Genomic DNA, 14,342 nt, shown 5'->3' with positions numbered 1-14,342 from the left:
GAAAATCTAACAATGGTATTATATTTCTGAAAGAAATGGTGACAAATATGTTTGAATATAAAATTATTAAAATAGCACGAACTGGAAAAAAACCTCACCAAAACATACTATGAATCCAGGTTACATTGAGATGAACAATGTTACAAAAAATTATGGATGGCCACCATCAGATATAAAACATTAATACAAGTCTTCTTGTTTCAAGACCTTTTCAGTATGCTGCATGATAAGACATGAGAATTCTTTAACCTACCAATAACTCCTTAGTTATGCATACAGTTGTCAGGATGCTAGAAGCGAGACTTAACTTGTAACGTTTATTTGGTGTGAACCTGAAGTGCTCCAGCGAAGGAAGCTATTTTTTTCTGATGCATACCTAAACAAATTACAATGCATTCTGCAAAGTATTTATTAAAAAATGAATTGCTAAGACTTTGTTCTCCAGTTACAAATTTGTTCAAATCAACAACAGGAGACATGATTTTATCGTAAAGGAAAAGTGAGGAAGTCATTGCTTCCATTAGTGTTATGTGTGTAGTTGTTTATGTGGGCAGAAACAGAAAACCTTGCCAGATTACAATGGCCTAATTCCTCTTACTTGCTTTCCACCAGTGCACAACTACCCAAACCATTTGTTTTTGAACTTTCCAGATTGTTTTAAACAGAACTCACTGGCAAAAATTCTCATCCTAGTGTACACTGATCATTTCTTCATGGTCTTGATCCTTCCTACTTCCCCCATCATGTCCCTACATATATTTTTATAAATACTGTTGGAGTATAGCCCAAGGGGATCCCTAATAATCTGTTCAAATAATCTGTGACATACTGGTTTGTATGTTGTTTGCTCAAATGTGCACAGTTTTCTACATGGCTTGTTTTTATTTGTTTTGGAAACTGAAAGAATACATTAGCTCTGAGTTTGCATGCTGTCATTGGAGCCAAATGGATACAACAAGCATGATGTAACTGGTGTCTGGGAAGACAATTCATGGGAGAGTTACATTTAAAACACCCTATTTTAAATTCACTGATTGTTAGAGAGGTGAAAAGAATGGGTCAATTTTTTTTGCCATTTTAATGCTACATTCATCCCACCAGCTCTTATCAAAATATCATTCATTTATAGCACTGGGCCTCTTTGGCTTCCTGAAGGCAAATAACTACTTGACAGAACTATTTGTCCCAAGTCAATTAGCTGGTGAGTAACATACAGATCTCTTAAGGGATTTGTCCTTAACACAGTCAAAGAAAATCCTACATCATTACCTTTCCTACTCAAATAACAGATTGATCAGAGGCAAATGGAAAGACTTTAACCTTTTCTGGGTAAAATTGTAAGCCTTGAGGCTAACAAAGGAGCTAACAAAGGGAAAGTATTTAGCTTTCTCTTTATAATCAGTTGTGAGTTCACCATTCTTAATACTCCCTGTGAGAATAACAGCCTCCATAACTGACAGTGCAATCCCATATATTTCTGCTTAGATGTAAGTCACATTGAGTTTAATCAAGGTTACTCCCAGGCAGGTGGGGAGTAGGATTGCTGCCTTAACATAGCATTTCTCAGTTGTAATATGCTGTATAAACATGGCTAAAAGATGCAAACATGCACAAAACTATACACTTCCCCATTAAAATCTTCCAGGCAAGTGCATCATCGATTGGCATTATGGGGGGATTCGGAATAATAATAATTATATACCTTGCAGAGTTGTTGCCAGCTTATGACACTTTGAACACTATAAATGTGCTACATAAATGTTAAGAGCTATTATTCGCTGTTAATAAAACAATTCACCTTTTAAACTATGTACAGTGTCTAAACCTTAGTGCTTAATAAAGAATAATACTCAACTTATATTTATTACTGCCTCTTATACTGCCAAGCATCTTCTTTTGGTGACAGTAAAGTGGCATGGGCCAAAAGGCCTGCTCCCTCTATTCTGGTTGGACATAACCTAAGCCCTGGTTCTGGTGTGGCACGTCAGGCACCAGAACTGGGGCCTAATTCTCGGAAGATCCAGAGACATTTCCATGCCATAGTGGTTGTCTGCATAGGAATCCCACTGAGTCGCTCAGTGCATCTGCCATCATGGTAGGTTGCTTGTTATGAGGTCAAAACAAGGTGCCCAGGATATGACCATTGCCAGACAGCTGCATGGCATGAAAACAGAGGCCAAGGTAACAGGAGTAGGTCAGTGAAGCATGTTAAAATACAAAACAAAATTAAAAACACATAAACCCACAGTTAAGATACAGTACTATAAAACCATTTAAATACAGCCATAAGAGCTCATATACAGATTAAAAAGGCATGATTTAAAAGTGACTGGGTAGGCCTGCTGGAAGAGATATGTCTTTAATGCGGTTTTAAATTTAGTCAGCATTTTCAGCTGTCATCTCTCTTCCGGTAGGTCATTCCACAGTCTGGGGGCAGCAGACAAAAAAGTCATTTAGGAATCCTTTGCCAGTCTAGTCTTGGTTAGTTGGAGCAAAAATTTCCCAGAGGACCTGAGTGCACAGAAGACTGTATAGGAGAAAGTGATCCTGTAGGCAACCTGGACTCAAGCCATGTAGGATTTAAAGGATACAATGGGCTTCCCCTCAAGTAGCCTGGCCAGCGCGGACAAGCATGGAGACAGATAATGAATAGAATGCATTCACAACCTTTGTTATATTCAGCTGAATAAACATCAGTTTGGACCAGGGATAAACTATGTATGTGTGTCCCTTAAGCGCTAGGAGTACAAAATATCTACCTGAAACTATCACACACTTTAGGGATCTTTAGGGATCTTCAGGGATTTTCCTCTTTTCTCCACTATTTCTCTTCTGCTTGTAGGATGAAAAGTTACAGGTGAAACAGCACAATTTGCATAGTATTACCATCTTGGAGTCTAGAAATAACTAATTATGATTAACTAGTTACATGTTATCAATTCTTTCCCCAGTAACAATGGTGTCATTATGGTACATAAAACTGTATACTGGTAAGGGTTAACGTCACTCCTCTTTCAGTACAATCTATTTCTTTCTTTCTTTATTAAAATAGCTCTTTATCAAAAGATTAAGAAAAATCAATGTCAACAAAATAAAATAATTTAAAATAATAAACATAGTTTAAATACACATTAAATATTAAATGTAACTTTGAAAGGCGCGGTACAGACCACCCCTTTGGGGCGATCTGCAGCTGCCGCTTTTATCTCCAGGTTGGGGAGAGAGCAGCCTCACTGGCAGCCCTGTAGCCCCAATCTAGAGTTTTTCTGAATCACGCTACTCCGTGGTGCAAAAAAGAGGTGTCCTTGGTTGCTGCGTTTGGTTCCTGCGGGAACGATGCAGCTCCCAAAAGGAGCTCCATTTTAGAGCTCCTTCCCACGCTGTGCCCAGGCCGCCATAAATGGCCTGGGGCAGCATGGAGACGTCACACATGCGCCACGCTGTTTGGACGTGGCACATGCGTGACATAATCATGGTGGCCCCAGTGTAGATGGGAGGCCGCCATGATGATGCCGCTGCCACGTACTAGGGTTGTGGGGTGTGCGGATGCTCCACCCCAGGGCAACCCTAGTACATGACCAGGCTAGTGCAAAGCGCTGGACTGAATTGGGCCAAAGTTTCTTTTATTGTTAGAGAGATATGGGGTCACTAAATGATCGAGGAGGAATAGCTCATGTTTCAAGTGCTGGCTCATGCTGTGCCTCATGCTACTGTCTCATGTTCTGTTGTGGGTGTTGAGGTATCAGTGAAGTGGATGGAAGTATGTTGTGTACTTTAGGGCCAGTGGCTTGTGGAAAACAGCTTTTAAAAATAACTAAGGCTGCATCTGCACTGCAGATTTCCCACACTAAAGAAATAGTGCAGTTTGACACCACTTTAACTGCTATGGCTCAGTGTTATGGTATTCTGGGAACTATAGTTTGCTGGAACACCAGAGTGGTGCTCTGGTGTTACAACAAACTACAATTCCCAGAATTCCATAGCATTGAGCCATGACAGTTAGTGCTGTCAAACTGCATTATTTCTGCAGTGTGGATGCAACCCAGGGCTTCCAATTTTAGTTATATTTGAGGAACAGGAAAGTAAATAAACAATTACAATAGACTTGTAAAGAAAGACTATCAACTTTTTTCAACATTATTTTTATTAATATAATAAAATAACAAAATCAAGTACCAGCTAATATCAACACAGTTCACACCTCAAATCTCAAATCTGAGCATCACGTACAGTACAATAACATACTGTATCAGAAACAATAGTATTAATAATAAATACTAATATTCACACTATACAGCAGTTGATGTGTTAGTTAACTATGTTCATAAGAATAGCTAACAACTTTAAAGCTCTTGACATTATAGCTGTAATGAAGCAATTTTAAAATAATTTTCTAAACTCTGTACCATCTCTTTTCCCAACAGTCATTTAGAGAAATTGCCTTGTGAAGAAGAGGAGAAAGAAAAGAAGTGTGTAAGGTGACTATCTGAGAGTTTGGAACAATTATGGTTTTGGACTACAAATCCCAGTGGCCATGCTGGGTGGGGAATTCTAGGAATCAACATTGCTAAGTTGTACTATGACCACTGTTGTTGCTTCCGCATTTGATTCTTCCCCTCCTATAAACCCCTGAAAAATAAGAGAGACTGGTTTCCCCCTTCTTATACCAGTTTTTTGTTTGTAGTCTGAAAGTGTTTGGTGGTGGTCATGGATTACAAACAACTGGCATGTTTATCAAAGATCCATGCATTAGCAGAAAGGAAGTAAAAACAGACAAGAAAGAACAGAACAGTTTTCTCTTCCTGAGTAGAAACACTTATCATTTTTTGAAGTTTGTCCATATTCTCACATTAAATAGAGTTGGTCCTGTCTGCAGACAGTGATACAGAAGTTTTTGGTAAAATTGTTCTAAACTGCCCAAAGTCCATGGAACATAGAGGGATAGGTGTGTGTGTGTGTGTGTATGCACATTATAGTGTTAAAATGTGGGAACACAACGTGTATACGAACAAACCAGACTCCACTGTTTATGCCATAAACCATACCGTTTTGTAACAGCACAAGAACAAAATAAGACACAAATCATACAGTTGTATAGCAAAGAAAAATAAGCACAAACATAAATCCTCCTTGTCTGAGAAGGCTCATCCATAAATACAGCTTAATATTTATGATCTTCTATGCATGGATATATTTGTGGGAGTTACCCCAGTGCTTAATGACATAAAGAGAAAATGTATCCCAAGAAATATTGTAGACACATCTGTTTTTGAGAGAAGATCTATGAACTCTGGAATCACTTTCTGAGGCTTGCTGTTCACAAGTCGTCATCCAATAATGGTGCTTCACATTATTTTTTTATGGACATTGTCATGGCTTTTAGAATAGGTACTTGAAACTTTGCAATGCAATGTGAAAAATAGACCCCAGTCCCTGACTTCTGAAACAGGAGAGCCTTCTACATGATTGCATAATTATAACCAAACAGTATAGTGACAAAGCAACAGAGAACGCATTAAAATGTGAGGCAATGGAGAGCATGTTGACTGGTCCATCACCTCATGCTGCCAAAATAATATTACATAAATACTATAGTATGCTGGGAACAGTGAAGCTCTGGTCTAGATTTTCATGTGCTTGATGAAATGGGGAAACAATTGCTCTGCCAGCAGTTATAATGAACACCACCTTTGGGGACTCTGAGTTCCTCATGAATCTTTAGCTTTGCTCTTCTGTAGCCATGTGGCAGGAATTCAGAAGGGTGGAGTTCTCTTCCCTCTGGAAATATCTGATAAAATTCTACTCCTTCCCCCTCCCAGGCCCTTTTTCCTCTTCCACATGGCCCCAGACAGGATAAGGGTGTGGGCTTCTGCAGTCACGAAGGATGCAAAGAAGAAGGCGAAGAGAATGTGGGAAGGAGAGAGGATGGCAGCACAAACCATTACATCATCCTGTTAAGCAATAAGCACATTCACCTAATCACCATTCAGCCCTGCTTGGACACAAGTGATAAAAGGGATTTTTTTGCTCTGGCTGAAAGCCTGCTGCATCAATAGTTCATCTTTCTGCCAATGGATTACACATAAGAAAATCTGAGTTTTTGCAACATTTAGAGTTTTTGCAAACTTTGAAATGTGACTGTGAAAGAAAATAGGATGTAGTTGATCAAATAATAATAATAATAATAATAATAATAAAATTTATTTGTATACCGCTATTCCTATACAGATCACAGTGGTTTCCAACATTAAAATTCAACAAAACAATGAATTACAACAATATCCCAACAGTGTACAAACCCACCCTCCATACAATCAAAGAAAAACAACATGAACAAGCCAAAACTGTACAACAACCACAACAGATTAAAACCATAAAAAACCATGCAATAGCTGGATTGACAGTATACATCATCGAAGGGGGATTAGAATAACATCAGAGCTCATGGGGGGAAAGCCTGGCTGAATAGGAAGGTCTTCAAATTCCTCTTAAACACATCTAGGGAGGTGACAGTGCGGAGCTCATTGGGCAAAGAGTTCCAGAGCTGTGGGGCTGTGATCGAGAAAGCCCTCTGAGATGACATGTATCTAAATTTAGGAACTCTAAGTAGATGTTTCTCGCCCAATCTGAGAGTGCGGGGTGGATTATATGGGGAGAGGCGGTCCTCCAAGTACCCTGGGCCCAAGCCATTTAGGGCTTTATAGGTTATAACCAACACCTTGTATTGTGCCTGGAAGTGCATCGGCAGCCAGTGTAGATCTTGTAAGATAGGTGTTATATGACTGGTCCTGGAACATCCAGTGACCAGCCTTGCTGCCATATTTTGAACCAATTGTAGCTTCCGAGTTTGGTACAAGGGTTGCCCCATGTAGTGCGCATTACAGAAATCCAGCCGAAAGGTTACCAGAACATGTATTACCGTTTCAAGGTCCCCCTGGTCCAGGTAGGGCTGCAACTGGCGTATCAGCCGAAGCTGATAACAGGCGCCTCTGACTGTCGCATCCACCTAGGATGTTAGGTGGAGTGACGAATCCAGAAGCACCCCCAGACTGCGAACTGAGTCCTTCACGAGGAGTGTGACCCCATTCAGGACAGGTGGAAAAATCTCCTTCCCCAGGCCTGGAGAACCTATCACGAGTACTTCCGTTTTCTCTGGATTCAAATTGAGTCTGTTTTCCCTCATCCAGCCCATTACTGACTCCAGACAGGCATTTAGAGGAGAGATGCTGTCCCTAGTCACTGCAGCAGTCGGAGACACAGAGAAACATATTTGGGTGTCATCAGCGTACTGATAACACTGCGCCCCGTGTCTTCGGGTGATCTCGCCCAGTGGCTTTATGTAAATGTTAAATAGCATGGGGGACAGAATGAATCCTTGAGGGACACCAGATGTAAGTGCCCTCTTATGTGCACATGTCCCCCAGCTGCACCATCTGGAATCTACCTGAGAGGTAGGACCGGAACCACTGGAGCGCAGTGCCCCCGATTCCCAACTCTCTCAGGCGTTCCAGAAGGATACCATGGCCAATGGTATCAAAGGCCGCTGAGATTTCCAAAAGCACTAGCAGGGACACCCAGATGGAGATCATCGACTAAGGCGACCATGGCAGTCTCAACTCCATAGCCCGCCCGGAAGCCAGTTTGAAATGGGTCCAGAAAATCCGTCTCATCCAAGATCCCTTGAAGCTGGATGGCAACCGCCCTCTCGATCACCTTCCCTAAAAATGGCAGCAGTGAGACAGGCCAATAATTATTCCGAATTAGGGGGTCTAGCGAGGGCTTTTTTAACAAAGGTTTTACGACGGCCGTTTTTAAACTAGGTGGAAACTGCCTTTCCCTGAAAGATGAATTAATTATGCGACGTAACATATCTGCTACAGTCGCTCCCCCCTGAAGTCTAGATGTTTGTTGTTGTTGTGTGCCTCCAAGCCATTCCCAATTTACGGCCATCCTTACGTGAACCTACCTCAGGGTTTTCTTGACAAGATTTGGTCAGAGGGAGTTTGCCATTGCCTTCCTCTCAGCCTCAGTAAGTGTGACTTACCCAAAGTCAACCAATGGTGTTTCATGGCTGAATGAGGATTCAAATCCTGATCTTCAGAGCTGTAGTCCAGCATTCAAACTACTACATCATGCTGACTCTTCTAATGTTTATTAACTATTAAATCTCTAATACCTGATGGCATTATGAATTTTCTGCTCCAGGCTGAATTTAATGAATATACCATCAGGTTCACACATTTCAAATAAAACTAATTTTTATATCTCAGAATCAAATCTAGGATACACATTCTATATTCTGTTGGGAATTTCAGGAACTGACTAATTATCCAAGTAGGCACTGAATCTTACTTGCCATAGTCATTTTAACTTCTTTTGGCAATATTAAGACCACATCAGAAATATATCACAACCTAAAAGGTAAATCTACCTTGCATATTAATTTTCTAATAATGTAATGATCTTTATTTAGTATGATTATAACAATTGTTAATCTCAGCTAGAACAAACCCATTGAATTAATGGGTCACATGTAAATCTTTAATTACCAACTACCCATCAATTCAGTAGGTGTGATCAGATCTGAGCCATTAAAAAAAAGTTTCCACAAATGCAATGAACAACTAGAAAATCTGGACTGAATTCCTGAAAGTTAGCCCCATGCAAAATGTCAGTCTTTCTATATAAATAGTACCCTGTAGTTTTCTCTTGTAAGATCAAACATGCAAATGATGTATAGATGTTTGTTAGATTATCACATGTCACAGCCTACACTCAGTTTGGCCTCAAGGCAATATGACGTTCTGTCAGAAGTAGACCTGTAGAATCAATAGCCTAATAGTCAATCAAATGAAATGTAAATCCCATAGTTTCAGTGAGTCTACTTTGTGGGACTAGCAACTGGATTTAGGCATTTGTATGGAGGGATGCGGTAGCTTAGTGGTTAAGACACCAGTTCTGACAATTGGAAGATTGGAAAGTTTACAGTTCAAGGCCCAAGTGCTGAATGATGGGGTGAGCTCCTGTCACTTGTCCTGGCTTCTGCCAACCTAGCAGTTCCAAAGTGTGCAAATAAAAGTAGATAAATAGGTACACTTTGGTGGGAAGGTAACAGCGTTTGGTGCAGTCATGCTGGCCACAGGACTACCTGAGCAGTCTTTGGACAATGCTGGCTCTTTGGTTTAGTAACAGAGATGAACACTACCCCCTACAGCCGGTTACAACTAGACATACCTTTACCTTTATTACCTTTACCTGATGTCCTCCTACCTCAGCTGATTTCTCATATTTGGAAACTCTCTTGGGTCTGCTTTATACATTATGCAAGACAAAATGTGCCCACATGCCGATATTAGGGCTGGGCGCCCTATGTGGACACCCAGCCCTACAGAACCCTAATTTTGGCCCCTTGCTGGTACACCAGGTTCTGTATCAGGCCTTAATTAAAATAGAGTGAGTAAAGTGCCTCTTAAAGAACATTAATTTGGTTTTCCTGTGATTTGCTTCTTTGTGTTCCCAATCTAGTATTCTATCAGCCCATTTCTCCTTCAGTTTTGGAGACAGGAATGTATGTAAAAGTGCACATGCATGTGCACCCATGCACATATTTATCTAAATGAGATTCTCAGCATTTGTGCAAGATTATCTGTATCACACATCATCCAATCTGTAGTGTCATCTTTGAAATTTGACATAAGTAAGATGCTTTCACAGCATATTTCTTCTTCACAGCTTGGGAATTGTCACCCCCAGTGAAGATTTTATTCTTACGCAAATCAGTGGGAGATTATAATCTTGGCATATCACCTATATGTTTAGCAGGACCAGATCAGTATATGACTGAATGTGGAAGATGTTTCCACAATTAAAAAATACCTGCCTAAATTAAAAACAATCACATCAAGACTATGAAGAACAAGAAAACTTGAAGTTGCTTTCCATGTGATAAGCATCTATGTTCAGAAAGCTGAAGATATGCTGGGAACATGTGCCAGAATGATGTGACTGGAAGCAATCTTGCAAATGCACGTCTACTGTATGTTTGGAGGTACATAGCTCTCTATTATGCACTTTATGCCAAGAAAGACATACTTGATTTTGAAAGCAAATAGATAAAATTCAGAGTGGAATTTAGTAAAAGGTTTACTGCTTTCCCAAAGTTGCCATCAAGGTTACATCTTTTTAACCATTTTAAAATCAGACCTTATTTCATATCCTACATTGCCTCCCACAGGGCTGTCCGCAGTCGCTCCATCCTATCTGGCAATATGCATGTGTTTTCTGTGTCAGTACCAACAGAAAATACGCTCAAACATTAAGTGCCAGCTCTCATTTTTGCCTAGACAAGAATATAAGCTTAGCACCAAGATAAGGAACAAGTAATATTTTAGATGTTGTTGGACTGCATCTCCTATAATCCCTCACGATTCTGTCTTCCAGCCAAGGTTGATAGGGATACTACAGTATTAGGGTCATTTGTTCTGTACCCAGCTTCATAGTAATGCATAGAAATACTTGAGCCACTTCTAATCCACCCTCAGCTGCATTGGTATCTTTCTCAGATGTAGTAACAATGTACTGATCTTTCCCAGCCAAATAAAAGCATTAGGCATGTGGTTAACATGCTGGAATGCTTCCATGATAAACCAGCAGCTGATCATTTACACTTGTTTTCATTGCTTCAGTTAGAAAGATTTGGCATGCATGCGTTTATCAAAATAAAACCAACTAACCAACCCTCCTGACATAGAAATCCAACGTTAACTGATGAAGATGCATCTAAGAAGCTAAGCAGACATCCTTTTAAAGTCTGCATTCCAATACTGCTTTAGCTATGATACAGTGCTTCTCACGTTCATATTTGTAGACAATAGGCCAAAGAAGGTAACATATCATTAACATATGGGAGAAGACAACAAGGCATGCAAGTATTACAAAAACGTCATTGAAAACAATTGCCAGGTGTGGACAAGAGTTCAAAACAACATATTTCGTACTATTTCCAAATGGTAAGAAACTGACTTGTTGGAAGATCTCTTTAACCTTTGCATTTTAAAAAGGATGTGGAGAAACTGGAGTGTGTCCAAAGGAAGACGACTAAAATGATGAAGGGTCTAGAAACCATGCCCTATGAGGAACGACTTAGGGAGCTGGAGATGTTTAGCCTGGAGAAGAGAAGGTTAAGAGGTGATATGATAGCCCTTTTTAAATATTTGAAGGGATGTCATATTTAAGACTAGGACCCAGAACAATGGATGAAAGCTCCAGGAGAGGAGATTCCACCTCAACATTAGGAGGAACTTCCTGACAGTAAGGGCTGTTCGACAGTGGAACACAGTCCCTGGGAGGGTAGTGGAGTCTCCTTCCTTAGAGGTCTTTAAACAGAGGCTTGATGGCCATCTGTTGGAAATGCTTTGATTGAGAGTTCCTGCATGGCTGGGGGTTGGACTGGATGGCCCTTGTGGTCTCTTCCAACTCTATGATTCTATGATCTAGCTCTAGGTAAGTATTTAGTAGCCCTGGGTAAACATTCTCATATGCAATAGAATCTGCGTCCAGTGTAATATGAATGAAAATTAAAATCGAGATACAAATGAACATCCAGCTGCAGTGCAGCCACACACTTATAAATTTTCTTCTCCCTCTCTGAATCAAAGGCAATTGTATGGACTGAAGCATGCATTCAGGTGAACATTTTAGATGGCTGGAGAATTAAGTTGCTCTTAGCATTGAATGGAGAAATTTCAAAATATTCTGATACCTTTCCATACAGTGTTTGTGAACAATGCACAACAGTTCTAATTCCACAAATGATGGAGAAAATGAGGGGGGAAACCCTGTGTAGTTAGGATGACTGTTTGCATGTCATATACTGGCAATAATTTCTTTTTCCTCAATATTTCCTTCAGAGATATTAGAAAGTACACATTATCTCTCTATGTAAATGCTCTTGGCATTAAAAATAGTGTGTTAGTTTGGGATTGGTGCTACATATTCCCACACAGTATATAGCATGTTCAACTTTAAAAATGACAACCTAACATTTCCTGTTGATCATTATACATTTCATGCAATTGTCTCTAGAAAGACAAAAACCAATGACTTTTTAAAAAAAGTAATTTGCATATATTAATGGTTTGTATATATGATTAATCCTTTAAAAATAAACAAGCGAACAAACAAACAAATAACACCATGAAATAAAACCAGACAACTTTATTTGTTATTATAGAGTTGTCAAACACTAGATTGTATTGACCCCCTGCTGTGGCAAGATTACTTATATAAACTTATTAAATAACTTTACTGTTAGCTACATAGACTGGGATTTTATGAGTCATAAAAAGAGTGCACACTAAACTTAGGAATCTTGAGGGATGCTCCAACTTTGGAGATCTCTGGTATGTATCACTGCAAAGCAATGTACAAACTGTGCATATCTCACATGCTTCTCTACCCCATATCTGTATGGCAGTGGCTGTATAACACTAAAAATTTGAGAATTTACTTCTAAATACAATTGACTTGGAATTGGTTGGTAGTGTGTATGTATTCTCCTCCCTTCTTTCATTATAAGCTATTGTTGCTTCAAATATTCCAGCAAACATGAATTACAAAATGTAAAACTTTCCTTAATATTTCAAGGATTATATCATAGGCAGGATTAGATAAACAATTTTCTTCAACCCCCCCCCCCCCCCCCCGGGGTCTGTGTAGAACAGCAGGGTTTTTTTTTTATTCTTTTCATAGACTACTCACCCAGCAGGCTTAACATACAAAATGCTGTCCAGAAAAGCTGCCTCTCCTTCACTGCTTGAAAAGTCCACAGTAACATCATTCCCAGTGGTGACCTCTTGAGTGCCTATGATAAAATTGAATGTCTTTCTGAGTTCCTCTTGCCTGTTAGTTTTTCTGCAGCACTGTTGAAGCTTCAGTGTTACTTCCTTTTAGCTCAAGCCTTTTGAGGTCAGTATATTGTGGGATAGGATTCCCTTCTAAAATACGTGTTTGTGGCTCAAGTTTGGAAGGTGGAGTTTTCAAAAGTCTGATCTCATAGCTTTATATAGTTCAGAGCAGTCTCTCAACATCACATTGTTAAAGTTCCCCCCTGCTGTATCACATCATCTTAACTCTTTCCTGGAAGTTGCTTTGTTTCACTGTAGAAAGGTCATCCCTGGAATTTAAAACTACATAAAAATGTGAGAAGCAGCTCCTCTAATGTAATTTTCTCTATGGTGCATACAGACTTCTTGTATGCAGTAGCAGCATGGTTCATGCCAACAATGTAAAAGCTGAAAACAGACAACCACCACTGGACAGCAATGCAGCAGTGAGAAAACTATGATATAATATACAACTGAGATTCCAGTTCTGACTTCCAGTATTACAGAATCAGCAATGAGAGTGTGACAATAACTTCATGTACATTTGAATCAGTTTACTTTAGGATGGAATGCTGCCTGCAGTGGGAAGCAGTCTACAATTTAAGGTCAATACTTCAAATGAGTAACTTACAAGCAAAATATCATTTGTAAAACCAATGGCACAAGCCTTATTTGTTTGAGGTTCAGGACAGGTAACAATTTCTCATAAAACAGATAGCTCACTGTACCTGTATTTCTCATATTCTTATTCAAGCAAGATAAAGGGCACTCAAAATATTTGAGTGCTAGCTCCTTTCTAATGTTGTTAGCTTTTTATAATATGATGTTAGGTCATGTTTTGCGTGTTCTTTATGCCTGCTACCATTCTGCATGTTAACTTGTACATTTATTTGTGATCTATTATGACCTTTAACACAAGTCCAGTTTTAGAATATATTTATACCTACCCTGAAACAGTGTGTGAAGATTAGGAATAAAGGCGGGGTACAGACGGGCAGGGGAAGACGTCTTGGAGGTGTATTCTGCTGAATACGGAGCCTCCAGACCGCCCGCCCCGGGGGCGTGGCTCAGGTGTATGGGGCTTCCACATGGGGGGCAGTGAAGACGCCTCACCTGGGGCCGTTTCTGACCCGCAGTTTCCATACCGCCACCTCGGAGGACGCTGCAAAGAGAGAGGCAGCTTCTGCATGGGCGGCCAAAAACGGGGCTTTTTTTTTTACTTTGCCGGCTGGCGGATGCGCAGCTGCGCAGCTGCGGTGCACAGCACCGGCGGCAGAAAGCCTATGTGCACATTTAAAGCGCCCAGGCCCCTTTAAACTTTTTCCCTCGCCCTGCCCAAGAACAATGGTGGTCTCCTGCCAGCTGGTGATCAGCTGGTGTTGGCATCCTTGTCCTCTTGCACTTTGCCAGTGTCACCAGCATCATGGATGCCTCCTCTCCTTTGGTCCCCACGCTCTT

General features: G+C 40.2%; 1 protein-coding gene across 1 annotated transcript in view; it reads right to left on the bottom strand.

Moving 5' to 3' along the window:
• Window positions 1-13,041, bottom strand: part of CD34 (CD34 molecule) — a 54,986-nt gene extending 41,945 nt beyond the window's left edge. The window contains exon 1 of the mRNA XM_089514443.1: window positions 12,760-13,041. Within this exon, the coding sequence (XP_089370569.1) occupies window positions 12,760-12,838 (79 nt within the window). The 5' untranslated portion in view covers window positions 12,839-13,041. The remainder of the gene's footprint in view (window positions 1-12,759) is intronic.
• Between the last annotated feature and the right edge of the window lie 1,301 nt (window positions 13,042-14,342).

Source organism: Sceloporus occidentalis, unplaced genomic scaffold (assembly GCF_023333645.1).
Source record: "Sceloporus occidentalis isolate IW3139 unplaced genomic scaffold, rSceOcc1.0.p SCAF_3, whole genome shotgun sequence".
In the NCBI taxonomy this organism is placed as follows: domain Eukaryota; kingdom Metazoa; phylum Chordata; class Lepidosauria; order Squamata; family Phrynosomatidae; genus Sceloporus; species Sceloporus occidentalis.
The sequence above is the reverse complement of the archived record's forward strand: the minus strand, read 5'-3'. Positions and strand labels throughout refer to the sequence as shown.